General features: G+C 45.6%; 1 protein-coding gene across 2 annotated transcripts in view; it reads right to left on the bottom strand.

Moving 5' to 3' along the window:
* The window catches only part of pde4dip (phosphodiesterase 4D interacting protein), a 138604-nt gene that overhangs the window by 76849 nt on the left and 38538 nt on the right, over positions 1-23217 (bottom strand). For both annotated transcript variants that reach the window (XM_071346329.1, XM_071346330.1), the window contains exons 4-7: positions 12279-12389; positions 5965-6041; positions 1167-1293; positions 739-923 (exon numbers count right to left, since the gene is read on the bottom strand). In XM_071346329.1, coding sequence (XP_071202430.1) covers positions 739-923; positions 1167-1293; positions 5965-6041; positions 12279-12389 — 500 coding nt within the window. The remainder of the gene's footprint in view (positions 1-738; positions 924-1166; positions 1294-5964; positions 6042-12278; positions 12390-23217) is intronic.

A 23217-nucleotide genomic window follows, 5' to 3' on the forward strand; every position in this document is an offset into this window, starting at 1 on the left:
GAGAGAGAGAGAGAGAGAGAGAGAGAGAGAGAGGGGTCAACAACATAAATGTTCGCTATTTAAAGCACCACAGAGACTTTAAGGTCATTAGGTTGGGCTGGGGCCTAGAGCGCGTATGTTTTATGACGGTTGGGCTGAAGGTCCTCATGAAGCAAGTACTGTACTGCACCACCTCTTGGACTGATATGTGATCCCATACCCCTGGTTCAGTAGAGGACAGTATGTTGGGCACGACAGCCACTGTCATTCTGATCAGTGTGTGAATGACAATGTCATTGTCAAAGTCAATGTGAATCACTGCCAATGCTAATAGGCCTACCAATGCCAATGCTAATAGGCCTACCAATGCCAATGCTAATAAGCCACTCAATGCTAATAGGCCAACCAATGCTAATTAGGCTACCAATGCTAATAGGCCTACCAATGCCAATGCTAATAGGCCACTCAATGCTAATAGGCCTACCAATGCTAATAGGCCTACCAATGCCAATAGGCCACTCAATGCTAATAGGCCTACCAACGCTAATAGGCCTACCAATGCTAATAGGCCTACCAATGCTAATAGGCCTACCAATGCCAATGTCAATACTAATGTGAGTGCCAGACATTCTCAGCTATATAATACGACCGCTAGGCAGTAGAGGAAGTCTCTTGTATTAAAGCCACACATTACTCTGAGAGAAACACCACACTGACATGCCAGTCATGCCTCAATAACCACCTGTCTTCCATCCTCACCTCTCCTTCTCTGCCACGGCCTCCTTCTGCAGCCTGGCTCCTAGTGACCCTCCCTTACACTCTTCCTCGTCCTCATCCTCCTCCATCTTCATCATCATCTCTCTCTCCAGGACCAGGCAGCGCTGGGACTCTTCCTCTGCTAGAGAGGCCATCTCCTCAGCCTCGGCCCGCGCTAGCTGGACCTCCTGACAACATCACAGCAGAGGAGGAGAGTGGTCATGCCAATAGTTTATTAACATTTAGTTATGGAGGGTTGTTTACAACACAATGCATCAGGTTTGAGGAGGGGAGATGTGTACAGTATATTTACAATAGTATTACTGGAGCACTGTATTAGGTGTGGGAGGAGTGGAGACATGCAAACAGGATTGAGGAGTGTCAGTGAAATGTAACCGCATCAGTGTGTGTATTAATGTGTGCGTGTGTACCTCCTGCAGCAGCTGGACCTTGGTTTCCAGGATCTCCCGCATGTGGCTGATCTCCTGCTGCCTCGCCTCACAGCCACGCTGCTGCTCCTCCTCCTCATTCTGATTGGTCTGGCTCTCAGACGTCGACCTGTCAGAGCACAGGATCACAGCGATACAGCAGAAATATAAAAGACACATCGCAGAATGAAAATATCACATCCTGTACCTCTATTTACATAACATATGTTAATGTAAAAATGATACATGTTTCTGTAGACATCACCTCACAGTACAGTTAGAGTTAGATTACTGCACCTCACAGTACAGTTAGAGTTAGATTACTGCACCTCACAGTACAGTTAGAGTTAGATTACTGCACCTCACAGTACAGTTAGAGTTAGATTACTGCACCTCACAGTACAGTTAGAGTTTGCCCTGGGCTGCTGCTGTTCTCAACACAATGTTGCTCTAACTGCTTTTCTACTTTGGCTATCAGTCAGCCTTTTTATAAATCTAATGACAATCACAGAAGAGAGAGAGCAAGAGAAATAGAGACGGAGAGAGAGAGAGAAAGAGAGAGAGAGAGACAGAGAGGGATGGAGAGAGAGAGACAGAGGGAGAGAGAGAGACAAAGAGAGGGAGAGAGAGACAGAGAGAGAGAGACAGAGAGAGAGACAGAGAGGGAGGGAGAGAGAGAGAGACAGAGAGAGAGAGACAGATAGAGAGACAGAGAGGGAGGGAGAGAGAGACAGAGATGGAGGGAGAGACAGAAAGAGAGAGACAGAGAGAGAGAGACAGAGAGGAAGGGAGGGAGAGACAGAGAGGGAGAGAGAGAGACAGAGAGGGAGAAAGAGAGAGAGAACACCCCCTGGTCTAAAGGGACTGACTCTGTTCTGTACCCATTCTCCTCCTGGGCTATAGTGTTGGAGAGATTTCACTGTGTCTTGACAAAGTACTTAATTGATTTATTAAGTATTTATTTCCCTGCATACAGTGCTGATGAATTAAAATTGGTACACAGAACTCCAATAAATGATGTTATGTTTGTGTGGAAGGATCACACCTACATAAACTGTAACTCATTTTTAACATTTAATTTTTTTTTAAATGTCCTGATTATAGAATATACAGTACCTGTTCATTAATTATAGAATATACAGTACCTGTTCATTAATTATAGAATATACAGTACCTGTTCATTAATTATAGAATATACAGTACCTGTTCATTAATTATAGAATATACAGTACCTGTTCATTAATTATAGAATATACAGTACCTGTTCATTAATTATAGAATATACAGTACCTGTTCATTAATTATAGAATATACAGTACCTGTTCATTAATTATAGAATATACAGTACCTGTTCATTAATTATAGAATATACAGTACCTGTTCATTAATTGTACTGAGAAATAACTTTCCTATGATAGGGGAAAACTCCTGCACAAACAAAACACCCATTACTTCCCAAAAATATACCAGGTTAATGTTTCTCACAACCGTGTGGACCACCTTTAGACAGCACTAACTCACACTAGGATAATCGAATCAGAGTCCTCTATTTGAGGCCTTAACCTAAAATACTGTAAAACCCATAACACCTACGAGACATACTGTTTAAATAGTAAAAGAAACCCCACAGTAGAAAGTACACGGAAGGTGTGAGTGTTGTCAGAACGAGAGCTTCTGCAGTTCCACTGGTGTTGCTGCTGTGTTTAAAAAATGTTTTTTATTTCACCTTTATTTAACCAGGTAGGCCAGTTGAGAACAAGTTCTCATTTACAACTGCGACCTGGCCAAGATAAAGCAAAGCAGTGCGACAATAAACAACAACACAGAGTTACACATGGGATAAACAAAAGTACAGTCAATAACAATAGAAAAATCTATATACAGTGTGTGCAAATGGAGTAAGGAGGTAAGGCAATAAATAGGCAATAGAAGCGAAGTAATTACAATTTAGCAAATGAACACTGGAGTGATAGATGAGCAGATGATGATGTGCAAGTAGAAATACTGCTGTGTAAAAGAGCACACCAGTATTTCGTCTGGGTCACAGGCTCAGGGAGAGAGGGAGGGCGGGAATGAAGTACACTATGAGAGCCAGAAGACACTAACTTCAACCTTCACTGACCTACTGGCAACCGCCACCAAACCTGACATCATGTGGACTGAGCTGAAGGAGCTGAGATACATGGTGGTGGAACAGAGAGTGGAGCTGAAGTTCTATAAGAGCCAGGTGGAGGACCTGAACACATTGAGCGCAGGTCATTTGTGACAGTCATATTTTAATGTTACCAATTAAGTCTCATATCTTATATTATTAGTAGCCTAAACAAACTCAGCTGTGAAAAGATACTAATTGAATGTTGTTCTATCCATGGGGACCAGACTGACAATCAGCGAGAGAGAGAGAGAGAGAGAGAGAGAGAGAGAGAGAGAGAGAGAGAGAGAGAGAGAGAGAGAGAGAGAGAGAGAGAGAGAGAGAGAGAGAGGTGGAGGAACTGAAGAGACAGAATGCAGATTCCACATCACAACTTACAGACCTCAGCATGGCGTTACAGTGATGTTCATTATAAATGTTTAACGTGACTGTAATGAGAAGTCAACCTGAGGCACTAAACTACTGTACTGTGTTATGTTTTGCTGGTTGCCTAGGAGACCGAGACATTATTTTGCAGTCGTTCAAGTTCACCAGAGTTCAAAGGCGTGGTGCTAGTGCGGATCGTAGATGTACCAGAAAAAGGAAATGGAAGTATTACCTTCGGGAAACTGTTCAAATGTGCTCCAGACCCCTACATTTCCCTGATAATGGTAGCAGCAAATGGACATATAAAAAGATCCAACGGATAACAGAATAAGATATTTGCTTGATAATCGCAATGACTAAGCCGTAGCTTTTAGTTGTTTATTCTTATCCATATTCACAGACAAACCAAAGATGGCGTTCTTCACTGCTCTGACTGACGATATTCAACTTGGACCATTCAGCAATGAAACTACTCTAACCTACATTTACATTTAAGTCATTTAGCAGACGCTCTTATCCAGAGCGACTTACAAATTGGTGCATTCACCTTATGATATCCAGTGGAACAACCACTTTACAATAGTGCATCTAACTCTTTTGTGACGACCTACAGCAAAGTCGTCACAAACATCGGCAAGGCTTACAACCAATTTAAAGGTACTACATCCTGTGCATCCATTTCAGCTATATGATTGACAGCTGAAGAAAAATGTACTTGTGAATATATACATATTCATTTCTTAAAGCATGTCTCTTCACAGCACCAGTAAGGGGAGTCTCTAATTCAGATACAACGCTCCATGTATCTTGACAAATATATATCCACAAACGGGTGTATTTTTGTACAAGAATGATCAGAGAATGGCTTCCACATATGAAGCGGACAATGATGGCATGTTTACGAATGTATCTAATGCAGCTGTCCTGGAGTTAGAGGTGGGAGATGTGGTTTACGTGCGTCTCCCTGTAAACTACCGAATCTATGGTGGTTCAGACAATAAGAGCACCTTCAGTGGCTTCCTGCTCTTCACCATTTAAATGATGATCTGATATGCTCAACGGCGTTTTGGTGTGTCGATGAGAGACCACAGTGTTTTCCCTCCCACCAATAAAAACACGAACCTAGTGATTTGTTCCCAGACTTTTTCCTTAATGTAATTAGGTATGGCGTACTTCTATGAGAAGTAACACTATTATTCTTGAATCTAACATTTAGTACTGTAAATAGAGAGAACAATAATAAAAACAAAAAGTGAAAGAAATTACAACCCTGAAGATGAATGAATTTGAATGGATTTTTAGTAAAGTAAGAATATATAGAGTAGATAGATGATGAAGGAGGGAGGGTTCTACTTTTGAACCAACCTTATAGAGGGAGATATATGAGAGGGTATAGAGCAGTGGTATTCAAAGGCAGGGTCACGGCCCCTCGTGGGGTCACAGATTATTGTATGGGACAATATATATTTTTGAGAAAGATAAATAAATAAATATAATTTTATTGAGTAAATATACATATTGGTTTATTTTCCTTTTAATAAGAGATTAAAATTCAATGAATTTAAGGTTATTTGTTCATGTAAAAATCTAAACGTACCAATTTTAAGGTTGTGGCATTAGATTTGCTGTGGGGTGGGGTCACGAGAAATTCTTGAGGAAAAAATGGGGTCCCCAGAAATTTGGGTGTAAAAAACGGGGTGCCCGCTGAACAAGTTAGAATAGCAGTGGTATAGAGTATGTTGTATCTAAGGAGATATATCTCTACCACTGAGAGACACTGAGACAGACAGCTGCTCTATTTACAGACAGGTGCTGGTGCTCAAATACTCCTTGGCTCAGCAAAACAACCCAGAGACTACCCTCCTCTCCCTATCACCCTCTCCCTCTCCTTCATTTTACCGACAGGCTACCCCTCTTCTCTCACTATCGTCCTCTCACTTCATCTCTCCCTCATCCCTTTATCTTTAGTCCAACTATCCACAGAGGGCACTTCATACTCTTCAAAAGCATGTCAGAGCCTGGCCCTCTCCACCAGGCATTCCTACGGGCTTTAAAGCTGTTGTTAGGTGAGTCTACATGACAGAGGGAGGGTTAAGACGGGTTAGTATAAGACCAGCACCCTCATGGCCTGAGGGCAGCTGTAGTCTGAAGAGTGAACAGCAGGAATCTATCTGAGGACCAGACTGGACAGTACAGGGGGGATTTATTACCTCCTGTGTGCATATAGAGATCAACTGTACACTACTAGTATCTGTCTGTGCAATGACATGGTAGTTTACTCACAAGGCCTTGTCCAGAATCTCCTGTTTCTCTGTGAGTTCCTGCTTCAAGCTCTCCACCTCCACTTTCAACTCAATGTTCTGGAACAGACAGAGAGAAACACGTCAAATTACAAAACAACAATATATCACACAGAAACCATGAACTGTGCATACGTAATATATAATGAAACAAAGAATTGTGTAGCTGTTCAATTCTGTTAAGAGGCATGAATTGACTCAGATTAGCTTCATAATATAGTATACAAACTGAATCTCCTAAAGTACACAACCCATATCTCAGTGATATGAGAGTGAAGCAGGTTTATAAATAGCATAGAGGGATATGAACACCTGCTAGTTCCCTCCCCAGCCCCCCCCCCATCCCTCCCCCAGACCCCTATCTAACCCCCTCCCCTCTCTTCCCCATACTGCCCCCAGCACACAGCAACAGGGACAGTTATAACCCCAGGTACTGGAGAAGGACAGTAACAGTGTGTTAACAGCTATGGGAATACTGTACTCAAGTGACTTGTTAGATACAGAGTATGATGTATAACTCATAACAAAGACATGTTGAATTGCTAACCTGTTACTCTGTAAACCTGTTACTCTGTAAACCTGTTACTCTGTAAACCTGTTACTCTGTAAACCTGTTACTCTGTAAACCGTATGAGCATACCGACACATACACTGCATGTATGGACATTGACACACACACACACGCACGCACAACACACACACACATAAGGAATACATGCACGCAGACAAGCATAATAAACACACAAATCAAATCCAATTGTATTTGTCACATGCGCCGAATACAACAGGTGTAGACCTTAACGTGAAATGTTTACTTACAAGTCCTTAACCAACTGTCTCTGATCTGTCAACATTACTGGACTACTGTCTCTGATCTGTCAACATTACTGGACTACTGTCTCTGTTCTGTCAACATTACTGGACTACTGTCTCTGATCTGTCAACATTACTGGACTACTGTCTCTGTTCTGTCAACATTACTGGACTACTGTCTCTGATCTGTCAACATTACTGGACTACTGTCTCTGATCTGTCAACATTACTGGACTACTGTCTCTGATCTGTCAACATTACTGGACTACTGTCTCTGATCTGTCAACATTACTGGACTACTGTCTCTGATCTGTCAACATTACTGGACTACTGTCTCTGATCTGTCAACATTACTGGACTACTGTCTCTGATCTGTCAACATTACTGGACTACTGTCTCTGATCTGTCAACATTACTGGACTACTGTCTCTGATCTGTCAACATTACTGGACTACTGTCTCTGATCTGTCAACATTACTGGACTACTGTCTCTGATCTGTCAACATTACTGGACTACTGTCTCTGATCTGTCAACATTACTGGACTACTGTCTCTGATCTGTCAACATTACTGGACTACTGCTCTCTGATCTGTCAACATTACTGGACTACTGTCTCTGATCTGTCAACATTACTGGACTACTGTCTCTGATCTGTCAACATTACTGGACTACTGTCTCTGATCTGTCAACATTACTGGACTACTGTCTCTGATCTGTCAACATTACTGGACTACTGTCTCTGATCTGTCAACATTACTGGACTACTGTCTCTGATCTGTCAACATTACTGGACTACTGTCTCTGGATCTGTCAACATTACTGGACTACTGTCTCTGATCTGTCAACATTACTGGACTACTGTCTCTGTTCTGTCAACATTACTGGACTACTGTGTCTGATCTGTCAACATTACTGGACTACTGTCTCTGATCTGTCAACATTACTGGACTACTGTCTCTGATCTGTCAACATTACTGGACTACTGTCTCTGATCTGTCAACATTACTGGACTACTGTCTCTGATCTGTCAACATTACTGGACTACTGTCTCTGATCTGTCAACATTACTGGACTACTGTCTCTGATCTGTCAACATTACTGGACTACTGTCTCTGATCTGTCAACATTACTGGACTACTGTCTCTGTTCTGTCAACATTACTGGACTACTGTCTCTGATCTGTCAACATTACTGGACTACTGTCTCTGATCTGTCAACATTACTGGACTACTGTCTCTGATCTGTCAACATTACTGGACTACTGTCTCTGATCTGTCAACATTACTGGACTACTGTCTCTGATCTGTCAACATTACTGGACTACTGTCTCTGATCTGTCAACATTACTGGACTACTGTCTCTGATCTGTCAACATTACTGGACTACTGTCTCCTGATCTGTCAACATTACTGGACTACTGTCTCTGATTCTGTCAACATTACTGGACTACTGTCTCTGATCTGTCAACATTACTGGACTACTGTCTCTGATCTGTCAACATTACTGGACTACTGTCTCTGATCTGTCAACATTACTGGACTACTGTCTCTGATCTGTCAACATTACTGGACTACTGTCTCTGATCTGTCAACATTACTGGACTACTGTCTCCGATCTGTCAACATTACTGGACTACTGTCTCCTGATCTGTCAACATTACTGGACTACTGTCTCTGATCTGTCAACATTACTGGACTACTGTCTCTGATCTGTCAACATTACTGGACTACTGTCTCTGATCTGTCAACATTACTGGACTACTGTCTCTGATCTGTCAACATTACTGGACTACTGTCTCTGATCTGTCAACATTACTGGACTACTGTCTCTGATCTGTCAACATTACTGGACTACTGTCTCTGATCTGTCAACATTACTGGACTACTGTCTCCGATCTGTCAACATTACTGGACTACTGTCTCTGATCTGTCAACATTACTGGACTACTGTCTCTGATCTGTCAACATTACTGGACTACTGTCTCTGATCTGTCAACATTACTGGACTACTGTCTCTGATCTATCAACATTACTGGACTACTGTCTCTGATCTGTCAACATTACTGGACTACTGTCTCTGATCTGTCAACATTACTGGACTACTGTCTCCGATCTGTCAACATTACTGGACTACTGTCTCTGATCTGTCAACATTACTGGACTACTGTCTCTGATCTGTCAACATTACTGGACTACTGTCTCTGATCTGTCAACATTACTGGACTACTGTCTCTGATCTGTCAACATTACTGGACTACTGTCTCTGATCTGTCAACATTACTGGACTACTGTCTCTGATCTGTCAACATTACTGGACTACTGTCTCTGTTCTGTCAACATTACTGGACTACTGTCTCTGATCTGTCAACATTACTGGACTACTGTCTCTGATCTGTCAACATTACTGGACTACTGTCTCAGATCTGTCAACATTTCTGGACTACTGTCTCTGATCTGTCAACATTACTGGACTACTGTCTCAGATCTGTCAACATTACTGGACTACTGTCTCAGATCTGTCAACATTACTGGACTACTGTCTCTTATCTGTCAACATTACTGGACTACTGTCTCAGATCTGTCAACATTACTGGACTACTGTCTCTGATCTGTCAACATTACTGGACTACTGTCTCTGATCTGTCAACATTACTGGACTACTGTCTCAGATCTGTCAACATTACTGGACTACTGTCTCTGATCTGTCAACATTACTGGACTACTGTCTCTGATCTGTCAACATTACTGGACTACTGTCTCTGATCTGTCAACATTACTGGACTACTGTCTCTGATCTGTCAACATTACTGGACTACTGTCTCTGATCTGTCAACATTACTGGACTACTGTCTCTGATCTGTCAACATTACTGGACTACTGTGTCTGATCTGTCAACATTACTGGACTACTGTCTCTGATCTGTCAACATTACTGGACTACTGTCTCTGATCTGTCAACATTACTGGACTACTGTCTCTGATCTGTCAACATTACTGGACTACTGTCTCTGATCTGTCAACATTACTGGACTACTGTCTCTGATCTGTCAACATTTCTGGACTACTGTCTCTGATCTGTCAACATTACTGGACTACTGTCTCAGATCTGTCAACATTTCTGGACTACTGTCTCTGATCTGTCAACATTACTGGACTACTGTCTCAGAGCTGTCAACATTACTGGACTACTGTCTCTGATCTGTCAACATTACTGGACTACTGTCTCTGATCTGTCAACATTACTGGACTACTGTCTCTGATCTGTCAACATTACTGGACTACTGTCTCTGTTCTGTCAACATTACTGGACTACTGTCTCAGAGCTGTCAACATTACTGGACTACTGTCTCTGATCTGTCAACATTACTGGACTACTGTCTCTGATCTGTCAACATTACTGGACTACTGTCTCTGATCTGTCAACATTACTGGACTACTGTCTCCGATCTGTCAACATTACTGGACTATTGTCTCTGATCATTATAAATCAGGAGGTGCACGAAGTTAACTGCACATACTTTTCAGCCATGGCATTTAGAAGGAGCAAAACAAATGTTACAATCAGATGTTTTAATCTGATTTGATTCTGTTGGTATTGGTCATGGCTTGTCTGGACACAAAACATTGTTGTTCCTGTCGCTCTGTCGGTCCTTAATCGTTGCTCTGCACTTACAAGGAGATCATTGATGTTATTGTTATAATATGATCATGTTTTGATGATACTCACAATAACAATTATTTCTATACTTTGGATAACAACATGAAGGCACATAACGTTTAGATGAGTTCTACTGAGGGAGCTGCTAGAGAGATGATCTTTATACTTCAACGGTAATATCAAAGTTGAATATTAATGAAGTAATCATCTAGTCAGCCAACACAGTACATTATCACCGACCCAGTGTTTTATTACAGCAGCTGTAGGTGTCTAGTAACCTGGTCCTAGGTCTGTTTGTGTTGTCTTGCCAAATCCTTTGCATTGATTTGATAATGACAGCAGTGGAGTTGGCAAGACAGCACAAACAGGTCTGGGACCAGGCTAGGTGTCTAAGGCTGCAGTCAGAGAAGGTCACAGAGGTTGACACAGAAAGCTGATCTGCTAGTCTCACTGCAGCAGATATGCTACAGGCATATAATAAGGCATAAACTGTTCATAGAGTAAATGTCTGCAGATCATATCCCTGGTTTGACTGTAGCCTGCAGTAAGGTCAGAGGGGTGGATATAGAAAGCTGACATCGGTTTGAAACTCTGAGGTGTTCACTGGGGGGTCTCTGATTGGTGGCGTCGGAGGGATTTTCTCAAAAACTATTGGCTCCACTGACCCCAGGCCAGACAGCAGCTGCTGGGGTATCACCTTTGCAACAACGACCGGTCTCAACCAGTCTTAACCACATCAGTCACGTTGCCTGTCCAGTGGGCAGGTCTGTTTTTCAAAATAAATATACAGTACAACTTTGGGATCATGTGATCTAATGTAAGACATTCCATTGTTCACACTATTCATCATATTCCAGTTATTATTAACCTTTTACTGCAGTGGGATAAATCAGGGTCACACAGAGTGTTTCTGGGTAGTCTTAAACAAATCTACTTTCAAATAAAAGTATACACCTCACACACATGGTTATGGGCTTTAAAAAGAAGAAGTGTGATATTTGAAATGATGAAATGTATTACATTTTGAGTTTGCATCTCAACATTGCACTTTATAAACATCACAGAAGACTGAAATATAACAAAACTGTTTGACATAGAAACACCACATTTTTGGTGAGTTTTTTGGAAATGATGTTTATTAATTATGAAATTACAAAAAATATGAATAAGATTCTACCCAAGAGGCCACTGGAGGGCGATTTGGCCATTTGACTACAGGAAAGGGGTTAACTAATAATTTTTATATTAGCTCTTTAAATTAGCTCTTGCTCTGGGTTTACTCTAGTATCTCTGAGCTCAGATCAGTCTCTAAAGACAGGGCAGTGTAATTGGCAGCTGCAGCTAACACTCAGAAACAGGTCTGAGACCTGTTGAAAAAGGTATAGTGATCATCACTGTCTGGGAGCTGCAGCATAAACAGTCAACAGGAAGAGAGCTGGAAACTACAGTATGTACCGTAAACAACCATAGGAGATACACTGGGCCATGATTACTGTATTCATTCATTCATTCATTCATTCAATTGCATGACTTAGCATAATGACTTAGCATAATTCGTTCATCATCTGGAGCTAAATAAACATGTTGATGTATGATGAACCCAGACCACACAGCATAAACCTTCACACAAAACTCTCTCACCTTCTCTCTCTGTCACACACACACACACATAGCGACACCGCATATTCCATTGTAAAATAGCAACAAATGGCTATTCCCCCCCATGAAGCTCTCATCCCTGCACCCCCCTCCTCTGTCCCTCTTGTGGGACATCACGGCTGCTCTTACCCCCTGTCCTCCACCCCTCAGTGCCCCAGTGAGACTCACCCTCCTGTGGACATCATGGCTGCTGTCCTCGTACTTCTGCTGGATCCTCTCCTCCAGGAAGTAGATCCTCAGCTTCAGGCTGAAGTTCTCCTTCTTCAGGTCATTTAGGTGCTGAGAAATAGTACGGTAACCACGGAAACTGTTAGACATGGTGACGGGTTTTTCACAGGGGGCAACAGAGCCCCCCATTCAGTCCCGCATCCTAACTAAAGCAACACTGAATAAAAACATAATAACATGAACAAAGAAGATTTCAAATCTATCAGTAGAACAGTCCTTACTGTCTAACTGTCAACAACTCTAACAGTCAACTATGAAGTGACAGTCTAACTCAGAGAGGAGAGCTGCCCCGTTTTCGACATGGAGGGGTGGGGGCTGGGGGTGTTAGAGGACGGGGGGTGTTAGAGGGTTGTGTCTGAGTTTCTTTTTTTAACACTGGGAAGTTATTCCAGGAATCTGACACAGGCTGAAGAGAATGGCTCAGACAGACCTCAGGCAGTGCTGTTCTGCTACTGTAGCTGATAGCGAACACATACTGTATGTCACTACTTTTGTACAGTAGCATCCCCTCCCCCCCATCCACCTAGAAGTGGACTTAGTGATTTGGAGGCCATCCACCCAGGAGTGGACTTAGTGATTTGGAGGCCATCCACCCAGGAGGGGACTTGGTGATTTGGAGGCCATCTGGATCCAGGAGGGGACTTGGTGATTTGGAGGCCATCCACCCAGGAGGGGACTTGGTGATTTGGAGGCCATCCACCCAGGAGGGGACTTGGTGATTTGGAGGCCATCCACCCAGGAGGGGACTTGGTGATTTGGAGGCCATCCACCCAGGAGTGGACTTGGTGATTTGGAGGACCCAGGCAGAGGCCAGTCTGAGCCCCCCCCCCCCTCTTATTCCCGCTGATTTTTTAATGATCTTTTAATATGCCATGAACACAACCAGTCATGATGTTTTCATCTAATTGTCAAACAAATCACTTCAAAAAGTAGGTTACCTTGGCACGTTCATCCAAAATAATTCCAGCATCCGAACAGTGCACTATGCACCTGCCAACTTTCTTTCAATTAGCAAGTGGCTGAAACGATCTCACCAGAGAAAGCATCCGAGCGAAACAGTGACTCTCTCTTGCTACATGTAACCCACGTATCTGATGCTGTCTGGCCAGAAACAGTATGACATATTATTTTTGGCCAGACGGCATCAGATACATGGGCTACACATACATGTCCTCTGCCTCGACGATGATGGCAGTATTATTACATCCCCCAAAGTTAACCCACACTGGGCTAGGGATACAAACTGCAGCCAATAACCCCACAACCCTCCACCCCATACCAGTGCACATACAGGCAGAAACTGCAAAACACCTAAACAAGTTGAACTGGATCCAGAAATGCTGAGACAACACTGTATATGTATATCGAGAGTGAAGCATATGAGATGTGAATGTCAACATGACAACCATGAAGTTACTAGACGCTATCTGATCAGAAGGGGGTGCTATAGCACCACTCTCCTGCCCTGTTCACCTGAGTTAGTGGAAAAACTACACTCTGGAATGCTTCACTGATCCAAGGATATTTTTAGGAGCTATCATGCTCTGGCTGTCGCTGTGGAATTCCAGACTGGGAACTGGCGCTCAGACGAGTAGCGCTGTCCTGTGGGCCGTGAGGGGTAGAAGGGTAGTGGAGGAGAAGGAAAGACACTAAAACAGATTGACTCACACACACACACACGCACGCACGCACGCACACACACACACACACGCACACACACACACACACACACACACAAAAAAACACACACACCAATGAGATGGTGTATGAAAAGTAGACCATACAAACAGTAAGCAAACAAGACTGGCCAGGACAGCGACTGAGTGGCTGAGACGCAAACAGGTCAGAGAATGCTCATCATGTGTGACAACACTGTATTCCATCATATAGGATACAGCAGAGCTGTAGGGAGAGCACCCCAGTCCAGTCCACCCATTACAATCAATACAATATATTTCATCTGTCATAATGTATAGGATACAGCAGAGCTGGAGAGAACACCAGACAACCCATAACACACTGCAACCCAATTAGAGCTCATTCAGAAGAGATCATTGAATGTATTACCAAACCAGCTGCATGTAAAATGAAACCATCCCTATTCTATGAATGTACTTTCCCATTCCGACGTCTGCTCATCCCTTTCCGATCATCCCTTTCTGACGTCTGCTCATCCTTTTCCCTTTCTGCTCATCCCTTTCCCTTTCTGCTCATCCCTTTCCGACGTCTGCTCATCCCTTTCCGATCATCCCTTTCTGACGTCTGCTCATCCTTTTCTGCTCATCCCTTTCCGACGTCTGCTCATCCCTTTCCCTTTCTGCTCATCCCTTTACCTTTCTGCTCATCCCTTTACCTTTCTGCTCATCCCTTTCTGCTCATCCCTTTACCTTTCTGCTTATCCCTTTCCCTTTCTGCTCATCCCTTTCCCTTTCTGCTCATCCCTTTACCTTTCTGCTCATCCCTTTACCTTTCTGCTCATCGTCTAGTGACAGTACTACATGAGATGGAGCGCATGCAGACATTTTCCAGAGTCCCGTACCAACTTTTAAATTGTACCCCACTGGTTTGTATTACTGGGGTGTATCTAACCGTCCATTATTACAATCAGACTGGATTAAAGCCGTGCAGATAAATATGTGAGTAGTGAAAGGCTCCGTCACACCAGCCACATCTTATAGACATTTTCCAGCAGTGACTTCCCTCCCTTGTCAAGCAGAGCCGAGCCGCGTCCCATTCCCAACCCCGCTACCCCCCTAATTTGCATTTCCCATAGACCGCTATTGTGTTTCCATGGTGACCCTTGTCAATGGCAGTCATAACAGCTTACTAACCCCTTCCTCCATGTGTCAGAAGCAGTTTGGGGAACAGCAGTCAGTGAGGAGAGAGGCAGGAGGCAGTATTCCACCCGACATAGGAGAGAGGCGGGAGGCAGTATTCCACCCGACATAGGAGAGAGGCAGGAGGCAGTATTCCACCCGACATAGGAGAGAGGAGAGAGGCGGGAGGCAGTATTCCACCCGACATAGAAGAGAGGAGAGAGGCAGGAGGCAGTATTCCACCCGACATAGAAGAGAGGCGGGAGGCAGTATTCCACCCGACATAGGAGAGAGGAGAGAGGCGGGAGGCAGTATTCCACCCGACATAGGAGAGAGGCAGGAGGCAGTATTCCACCCGACATAGGAGAGAGGAGAGAGGCGGGAGGCAGTATTCCACCCGACATAGAAGAGAGGCGGGAGGCAGGAGGCAGTATTCCACCCGACATAGGAGAGAGGCGGGAGGCAGTATTCCACCCGACATAGAAGAGAGGCGGGAGACAGGAGGCAGTATTCCACCCGACATAGGAGAAAGGAGAGAGGCGGGAGGCAGTATTCCACCCGACATAGAAGAGAGGCGGGAGGCAGGAGGCAGTATTCCACCCGACATAGGAGAGAGGAGAGAGGAGAGAGGCGGGAGGCAGTATTCCACCCGACATAGGAGAGAGGAGAGAGGCGGGAGGCAGTATTCCACCCGACATAGAAGAGAGGCGGGAGGCAGGAGGCAGTATTCCACCCGACATAGGAGAGAGGCGGGAGGCGGGAGGCAGTATTCCACCCGACATAGGAGAGAGGAGAGAGGCGGGAGGCAGTATTCCACCCGACATAGGAGAGAGGAGAGAGGCGGGAGGCAGTATTCCACCCGACATAGGAGAGAGGAGAGAGGCGGGAGGCAGTATTCCACCCGACATAGGAGAGAGGAGAGAGGCGGGAGGCAGTATTCCACCCAACATAGAAGAGAGGAGAGAGGAGAGAGGCAGGAGGCAGTATTCCACCCGACATAGGAGAGAGGAGAGAGGAGAGAGGCAGGAGGCAGTATTCCACCCGACATAGGAGAGAGGAGAGAGGCAGGAGGCAGTATTCCACCCGACATAGGAGAGAGGCCGGAGGCAGTATTCCACCCGACATAGAAGAGAGGCGGGAGGCAGGAGGCAGTATTCCACCCGACATAGAAGAGAGGCGGGAGGCAGGAGGCAGTATTCCACCCGACATAGGAGAGAGGAGAGAGGCGGGAGGCAGTATTCCACCCGACATAGAAGAGAGGCGGGAGGCAGGAGGCAGTATTCCACCCGACATAGGAGAGAGGAGAGAGGCGGGAGGCAGTATTCCACCCGACATAGAAGAGAGGAGAGAGGCAGGAGTCAGTATTCCACCCGACATAGAAGAGAGGCGGGAGGCAGGAGGCAGTATTCCACCCGACATAGGAGAGAGGAGAGAGGCGGGAGGCAGTATTCCACCCGACATAGGAGAGAGGAGAGAGGCGGGAGGCAGTATTCCACCCGACATAGGAGAGAGGAGAGAGGCGGGAGGCAGTATTCCACCCAACATAGAAGAGAGGAGAGAGGAGAGAGGCAGGAGGCAGTATTCCACCCGACATAGGAGAGAGGAGAGAGGAGAGAGGAGAGAGGCAGGAGGCAGTATTCCACCCGACATAGGAGAGGAGAGAGGCAGGAGGCAGTATTCCACCCGACATAGGAGAGAGGCCGGAGGCAGTATTCCACCCGACATAGAAGAGAGGCGGGAGGCAGGAGGCAGTATTCCACCCGACATAGAAGAGAGGCGGGAGGCAGGAGGTAGTATTCCACCCGACATAGGAGAGAGGAGAGAGGCGGGAGGCAGTATTCCACCCGACATAGAAGAGAGGAGAGAGGCAGGAGGCAGTATTCCACCCGACATAGGAGAGAGGAGAGAGGCAGGAGGCAGTATTCCACCCGACATAGAAGAGAGGCGGGAGGCAGGAGGCAGTATTCCACCCGACATAGGAGAAAGGAGAGAGGCGGGAGGCAGTATTCCACCCGACATAGGAGAGAGGAGAGAGGCAGGAGGCAGTATTCCACCCGACATAGGAGAGAGGAGAGAGGCAGTATTCCACCGACATAGGAGAGAGGCAGGAGGCAGGAGGCAGTAATAAGAGGTAAATTATGCAGCTAGATAGTCTCCTGCCTCAGTCTCTGACAGGGCCTGGACCATAGGGTTGTCTCAGTCTCTGACTCTTCACAGAAGAGACCTACAGTAGGGTTACAATGCAGCTATGATAGTTGTTTTCAAACTAAATGTGCAACAAGACACCAGAAAATAACCACAAGAAAAACTGTGAAGGAAGGAGAAGTGAAGGGGAAAAGGATCTTAGAGGAAGTACAGTTGTGTGGTGTGAGTTGAGGACTGAATGGCTGTAAGTCAGCTCGCCATATAAAACTAGTGCCTGTTGAGTTAGTCCATGGAAAGGTGTCAGAACGTCCCTGTCGATAAGGCCAACACTGAGTAGAATGACACAACCACCTTAACAGGAAATAGAGTCGGGTTTTCACAACATACTGAGGTTAGAGACACTTTTCACTCCAAATCCTCATCATTAAATGAGTTATACAGTCTGACAAGGACTTTTCCAAACTGCCAATATACTGTATCTGTAATAATATACATGGTCCTACTGTATTCACACTATAAATAAATAGTAAATAATTATAAATTATAAATTTGCAAATGGAAAAAGGCCATGAGTGCTATTGGTCGCATACTATTAATTACATCAAGCAATGTTTAACAACCATGTAAAATACTCTAATTATTTTTATGGGTCAGCGCTTCTGCTTATTTAACATTTTCCAATCTCATAATTATTACTGCTTACACCGCAAGTTCCATAATTATGCATATAAAAATTGGGCAGACAACCATAAAATTCTACTGTTTGGAGTCTATTTATATGGAAAATAAATGAAGCAGAAAATGTTCAGTTTCACTGTATCCAGGGAAACAAATGCAAAGGCAACAGTACTGACTTTTACTGCGATGTGATGTGATGTAATGTAAAGTCATGTGATGTAAAGTCATGTGATGTAATGTAAAGTCATGTGATGTAATGTAAAGTCATGTGATGTAAAGTCATGTATGAGTTTTATCAAAGTATGCTTGAATAGGTGCAGCACAGACAAGAGTCCCCAGATATCTTTGAATAGAGCTAATTAACTTAAAAGTGTGGCATACTAATTCATATATAACATTAAAAACAACAGCCCCTGCACTGTGATTCAGTAACCCCAGGGTAACACAGTGTGTGCAGATCTTTACGGGCTAAACGTAAACAGAATCCATTATTCATCCATGGCCAGATAGAACACACTCTTCTTGGCTGCCTCCATCTGTCAGTCGACTTTTGTTGCCATGGTAACACGATGGAAGTCACAGAGAGGGTGATATCACTTTTACTTCTTCCCCTCTCTCATCAAGCAGCATGTCCCGTCCCTCTCTTCCCCCTTCTCTTCATCTCTCCCCTCTCTCCATCCTTCTCTCTGTTTCTCTGTTAAATCCATCCCAGATGTGGTGGCAGAGCATGGTGCCAGTGGTATGTGAGTGGAGGAGGGAGTAGTGTAATGGGGGGGGGGGGGGGGGGGCCCTCTCCCTCTGCCAGCTTCCCATCAGGGGTACGTACACTGGTACTGAGGGAGGGAGAGGGGATGGGTGGTGGAGGATCACTTTCCAGCCTGTCTGCCAACCCCCCACTGCACTCCAGGCCTTATGGAACATCACCCTCCCTGCTCCCAACCATGGCCAGAAAAACAGACCCAACACTGACTAACCTGCCCGTAAACCCTACCACACAACACCTATAGCTATCCAGAAACATACACACTCACAAACACACACACACACACACACATAAACACATGCAAAATGCACACACACACACACACTCACACTTTACATTACTTTCCCACACACCCCTATCCCGTACCCCTGCCTCTCCACAGGCCTTCTCATACAGCCCACGCCCTTGCTGCCTGCATGCCTGCTGCCTGTGCTCTACGGGGCCTGGACGGGGCCTGGACGGGGGCAGAACCCAGCAGTGCTGGAAAAGAGCGGGTCACACGCTAGGTCTTAGAGAGCCGTCGCCCCCGGCGTCAGTGTTTGGTTACAGGCGTCGCTGCGTTTCCATGGGTACTTACAGTACTTCTACGCCTGTTGTTTTGGGCTTAATGATGCCAAGTTAGAAGTAGACATAAAATTAAACAGGATTTATACAACAACAAAAAGTAGGACACAAACACTTGGTATAGCTATGTGGTCAGACTAGGCCTGTAGTCTGTAGTTCATATGTCCAGAGACTGACTCTGGGTTGAAGAGGCTACTGGCTGCTCTGGGTTGAAGAGGCTACTGGCTGCTCTGGGTTGAAGAGGCTACTGGCTGCTCTGGGTTGAAGAGGCTATTGACTTCTCTGGGTTGAAGAGGCTACTGGCTGCTCTGGGTTGAAGAGGCTACTGGCTGCTCTGGGTTGAAGAGGCTACTGGCTGCTCTGGGTTGAAGAGGCTACTGGCTGCTCTGGGTTGAAGAGGCTACTGGCTGCTCTGGGTTGAAGAGGCTATTGGCTGCTCTGGGTTGAAGAGGCTACTGGCTGCTCTGGGTTGAAGAGGCTACTGGCTGCTCTGGGTTGAAGAGGCTACTGGCTGCTCTGGGTTGAAGAGGCTACTGGCTGCTCTGGGTTGAAGAGGCTATTGACTTCTCTGGGTTGAAGAGGCTACTGGCTGCTCTGGGTTGAAGAGGCTATTGGCTGTTCTGGGTTGAAGAGGCTACTGGCTGCTCTGGGTTGAAGAGGCTATTGGCTGCTCTGGGTTGAAGAGGCTACTGGCTGCTCTGGGTTGAAGAGGCTACTGGCTGCTCTGGGTTGAAGAGGCTACTGGCTGCTCTGGGTTGAAGAGGCTATTGGCTGCTCTGGGTTGAAGAGGCTATTGGCTGCTCTGGGTTAAAGAGGCTACTGGCTGCTCTGGGTTGAAGAGGCTATTGGCTGCTCTGGGTTGAAGAGGCTACTGGCTGCTCTGGGTTGAAGAGGCTACTGGCTGCTCTGGGTTGAAGAGGCTATTGGCTGCTCTGGGTTAAAGAGGCTACTGGCTGCTCTGGGTTGAAGAGGCTATTGGCTGCTCTGGGTTGAAGAGGCTACTGGCTGCTCTGGGTTGAAGAGGCTACTGGCTGCTCTGGGTTAAAGAGGCTACTGGCTGCTCTGAGTTAAAGACGCTACTGGCTGCTCTGAGTTAAAGAGGCTACTGGCTGCTCTGGGTTGAAGAGGCTACTGGCTGCTCTGGGTTGAAGAGGCTATTGGCTGCTCTGGGTTGAAGAGGCTACTGGCTGCTCTGGGTTGAAGAGGCTACTGGCTGCTCTGGGTTGAAGAGGCTACTGGCTGCTCTGGGTTGAAGAGGCTTTTGGCTGCTCTGGGTTGAAGAGGCTACTGGCTGCTCTGGGTTGAAGAGGCTACTGGCTGCTCTGGGTTGAAGAGGCTACTGGCTGCTCTGGGTTGAAGAGGCTACTGGCTGCTCTGGGTTGAAGAGGCTACTGGCTGCTCTGGGTTGAAGAGGCTATTGGCTGCTCTGGGTTGAAGAGGCTACTGGCTGCTCTGGGTTGAAGAGGCTACTGGCTGCTCTGGGTTGAAGAGGCTATTGGCTGCTCTGGGTTGAAGAGGCTACTGGCTGCTCTGGGTTGAAGAGGCTATTGACTTCTCTGGGTTGAAGAGGCTATTGGCTGTTCTGGGTTGAAGAGGCTACTGGCTGCTCTGGGTTGAAGAGGCTATTGGCTGCTCTGGGTTGAAGAGGCTATTGGCTGCTCTGGGTTGAAGAGGCTATTGGCTGCTCTGGGTTGAAGAGGCTATTGGCTGCTCTGGGTTAAAGAGGCTACTGGCTGCTCTGGGTTGAAGAGGCTACTGGCTGCTCTGGGTTAAAGAGGCTACTGGCTGCTCTGGGTTGAAGAGGCTACTGGCTGGCACACATCTGATGTCATGTATTTTGTGGGGAAGAGAGTAATACATAGTGTAAGTAATGCAGGGCAGCCTGGACTTGCAGCGCCTTGTCTCCAACTGCATACTGGTCTACTGGGAGTTATCAATGAGAGGAGACGTCCACCTCTCTGTCGACGCCACGTTAGCCTCATGCTTTATATCACCCCCCCCCCCCCCCCCCCCCCCCCACCCCCCCCCCCAGATACTAGTAGGTGTATTCTCGCCAGGTGGAACTCAAACGTCCCAGACCGTACCATTTACTAGACGAGTGAGTTTATAAACTGGAACCGAATCCGGACTCTTGGAGCACTCTTTGGCCCGGGATCAGAAGCTCCAGAACCGGTCTTCCTGACCCAGACTGTCTGTGTTACCTGACCCCCGGAAGTGAGCCTTTCCCTGGGCAGACCGTGATGGATGGCCCCTGGCCTGGAGCTCTGGTCGATAGTGCAGAGTGTGATACTCCCAGAGAGGGCAGCAGGGCCCTGACTCAGGAGGCTCCTGGGGCTAACACTACTGCTGCTGCTGCTGCTAGGGCTGCTGGGTAGGGACTAGGGAGGAAAGGAACCCTGTCAGCTCAGCTCTGGGCCGGTAGATCCTGCCTTTGTGCATTTGTCTTTATTTCTTGCGAATTTTGAAGGTAGATGTACACTAACGTTCAAAGTTTGGGGTCACTTGAAATGTCTTTGATTTTGAAAGAAAAGCACATTGTTTGTCCATTAAAAGAACATAACATTTATCAGAAATACAGTGTAGACATTGTTAATGTTGTAAATGACTACTGTGAAAATAAAGGAGAGCCGCACACTCTAGGAGCTCAGATGCAAAAATGTAATGTCCAACGTTTCGACAGCCAAGCTGTCTTCATCAGAGTAAATGACTACTGTAGCTGGAAACGGCAGATTTTTTATGGAATATCTACATAGGTGTACAGAGGCCCATTATCAGCAACCATCACTCCTGTGTTCCAATGGCACGTTGTGTTAGCTAATCCAAGTTTATAATTTTAAAAGGCTAATTGATCATTAGAAAACCCTTTTGCAAAAAAAACTGTTGTTCTGATTAAAGAAGCAATAAAACTGGCCTTCTTTAGACTAGTTGAGTATCTGGAGCATCAGTATTTGTGAGGTTCGATTATAGGCTCAAAATGGCCAGAAACAAAGGACTTTCTTCTGCAACTTGTCAGTCTATCTTTGTTCTGAGAAATGAAGGCTATTCCATGCGAGAAATTGCCAAGAAACTGAAGATCTCGTACAACGCTGTGTACTACTCCCTTCACAGAACAGCGCAAACTGGCCCTAACCAGAATAGAAAGATGAGTGGGAAGCCCCGGTGCACAAATAATGGGCCTCTGTACGCCTATGTAGATATTCCATTAAAAATCTGCCGTTTCCAACTACAATAGTAATTTACAGCATTAATAATGTCTACACTGTATTTCTGATCAATTTGATGTTATTTTAATAGACCAAAAAATTGATTTTCTTTCAAAAACAAGGACATTTCAAAGTGACCCCAAACTTTTGAACGGTAGTGTACCTCTCAGAATTTGTATTTCTCAAGAAATGATTTGCTTGTCACATGATTAGATAGACGAAAGAGACAAAGAGAGGATGAGAGAGATACTTGTGTATGTGTGTATGTGCCTGTGTATGGGAGAGAAAGAGAAAGAAAGGACTTGGCCAACATAGACTTGTCTGGACACAGATCTGACATACCACACTCTTTCATACTACCCCCCCAGCCACTCCTTTATTGCGTTCCCTCCATTCAGAGGTGTGATTGCTGTGAGTCAGCCAGGCAGAAGGGGGGGGGGGGTTAGGCGTAAAGCAGAGAATATTGGGGATTGGAGAGAGAGAGAGAGAGAGAGAGAGAGAGAGAGAGAGAGAGAGAGAGAGAGAGAGAGAGAGAGAGAGAGAGAGAGAGACAGAGACAGAGACAGAGACAGAGACAGAGACAGAGACAGAGACAGAGACAGAGACAGAGACAGAGACAGAGACAGAGACAGAGACAGAGACAGAGACAGAGACAGACAGACAGACAGACAGACAGACAGACAGACAGACAGACAGAGGGAGGGAGGGGA

This window comes from Salvelinus alpinus, chromosome 16, assembly GCF_045679555.1.
Source record: "Salvelinus alpinus chromosome 16, SLU_Salpinus.1, whole genome shotgun sequence".
In the NCBI taxonomy this organism is placed as follows: Eukaryota; Metazoa; Chordata; class Actinopteri; order Salmoniformes; family Salmonidae; genus Salvelinus; species Salvelinus alpinus.